Source organism: Frieseomelitta varia, unplaced genomic scaffold (assembly GCF_011392965.1).
Source record: "Frieseomelitta varia isolate USP_RPSP 00005682 unplaced genomic scaffold, Fvar_1.2 scaffold_1148, whole genome shotgun sequence".
NCBI classification, from domain to species: Eukaryota; Metazoa; Arthropoda; class Insecta; order Hymenoptera; family Apidae; genus Frieseomelitta; species Frieseomelitta varia.
Window position 1 is genome coordinate 1 of NW_025108804.1, and position 1,758 is coordinate 1,758.

Below are 1,758 nucleotides of genomic sequence, written 5' to 3' on the forward strand. Positions count from 1 at the left end.
TAAGTGGACGAGATTAACCAATTGAAAGGATGATAAATACTTTTGGGGAAGGGTCCGAGTATTGGTGTCTTCTTGTCCGCCTTTTGAGACTGAAGGAGGCCGGTATTTCGATTAGAACTACTTTTACTACCTGCGAACGTAAAAGAAAAAAAAGTATATTTTAAAATATAGAGGATCACGAAAATAATTGAAATATATATTTATATTTTTAAAATAATATGTATATATATTTTTTAAAAAATATATATATATTCAAAATAATTTCTGACTATATATATTATATATATATTATATATTTTAAAATAATTTTTAAAAATATATATATATATATTTAAAATAATTTCTGACTAACATAATCATGATATTCGTGTCTCGTTGCTACTTTAAAATGTTTTATATTTTTGATATACATGATTGTAGATAAGCTACATTAATATAAATAAATAATTAATTATATCAACATAAATAATTATGTATAAGCATATACAACGGTGTTCCGAAGTTTTCACATTTTGGCAATAAGAAAAAAGAAGAAAAAGAAAATGAGACTAAAGTGTCACGTAGCAAATAGTTATGTTATGGTTTTCTTTTTTTTCATCTTTTGCGTACACCTCTTTACATTTCATTCTCTTTATAAGCAAAAGACAGGAGGGGACGAAACGTACCAAACAAATCGCTAAACATGTTGCTCGTTTGCGTAGCAATGCCGTTTAAATCACTACTAATATTGCTGAAAAAATCACGTCCGATGTCCCGGCGCCCTCCGCGATTATCCGAAGCGACCAATTGCGTGCTACTCGAATCCCTTCGTTGTAACATGCCAGGAGGCGATGGTGGTGATTGCTGCGAATCGCCAAGACCCTATAAACACAATTTCATTTCGTTATGTTGCTTCGACTTTTTTCTAGTTGAGTGGCAGAACTCTAGCTTCTGGAATTTCGTTTTCTCGTGGGAATCCCACTTTTTTCATTCCAAACGGAACCACGTTCTTTGAAAGAAATAACCTATTATACTTTTAATGCTTTAACACTCGTATTATTCCCCACACCAATGCACGATAATAACTGTCTTATCAAACTCGTTCAAAGTATTTTTGTATTTTTCTTTTTTTTTTTTCAAAGTATTTTTCTCCAGAGAGTCTCCAGAAGAAACAGAAACGATCTAATGATCTTTCAAAATCCAACGAGACGAACAACTTGAATCTAAAGAGAGATACAATTTTTACGATATCAAACTTAGGACGTTCGTTAGATTGTTTGTTAATTGGTAATGAGGTAACCGTACCTTGAGTAAACCTTTCTTCGTAGCAACCTCTTTGGCACTTTTCGTCAAGTCCCCAAACGTGCTCTTGCCCACGTATGTCAAATCGTCGAGTGTATTTTTACTGACTCCAGCTGCCGTTTTGCTCGCCTCCAGAGCGGTCTTCGATGCCTCCTGAACAGATTTCGTTGCTTCGCCCATGGCTTTCTTCGTCTGTTGCGTCAACTGTTCAATATTTACGAAAGCAAATGAAATGTTTGAACTTTGTACCAAATATATGACGTTCAGTTCAACTACCAAACATTTAATTTAATCTAACTTGACTGTCAAATATTTAATATTTAATTGAGTAACATTTAAATATCGTAAGTGCGTGGCATTGAAATATCATAATTATTGTTTTAATACTCACTTGTTCCAATGGCGCGAAGAGACTGTCCTCCCCAGCCTCGGTGATCTTCTCCTTCGCCTGATGTTTCAACTATCAAACAAACGAAT

At 33.7% G+C, this 1,758-nt stretch overlaps 1 protein-coding gene across 1 annotated transcript; it reads right to left on the minus strand.

Moving 5' to 3' along the window:
• Positions 1–18: 18 nt before the first annotated feature.
• Positions 19–1,738, minus strand: LOC122528548 (MAP kinase-activating death domain protein-like; the record flags this gene model as incomplete). The annotated part of the gene is made up of 4 exons (XM_043653799.1): positions 1,673–1,738; positions 1,285–1,485; positions 666–861; positions 19–130 (listed from the first exon to the last, which is right to left on the minus strand). Coding segments are annotated over exons 2-4 (485 nt in total), but the record flags the coding sequence as incomplete, so codon positions are not given.
• Positions 1,739–1,758: the final 20 nt, after the last annotated feature.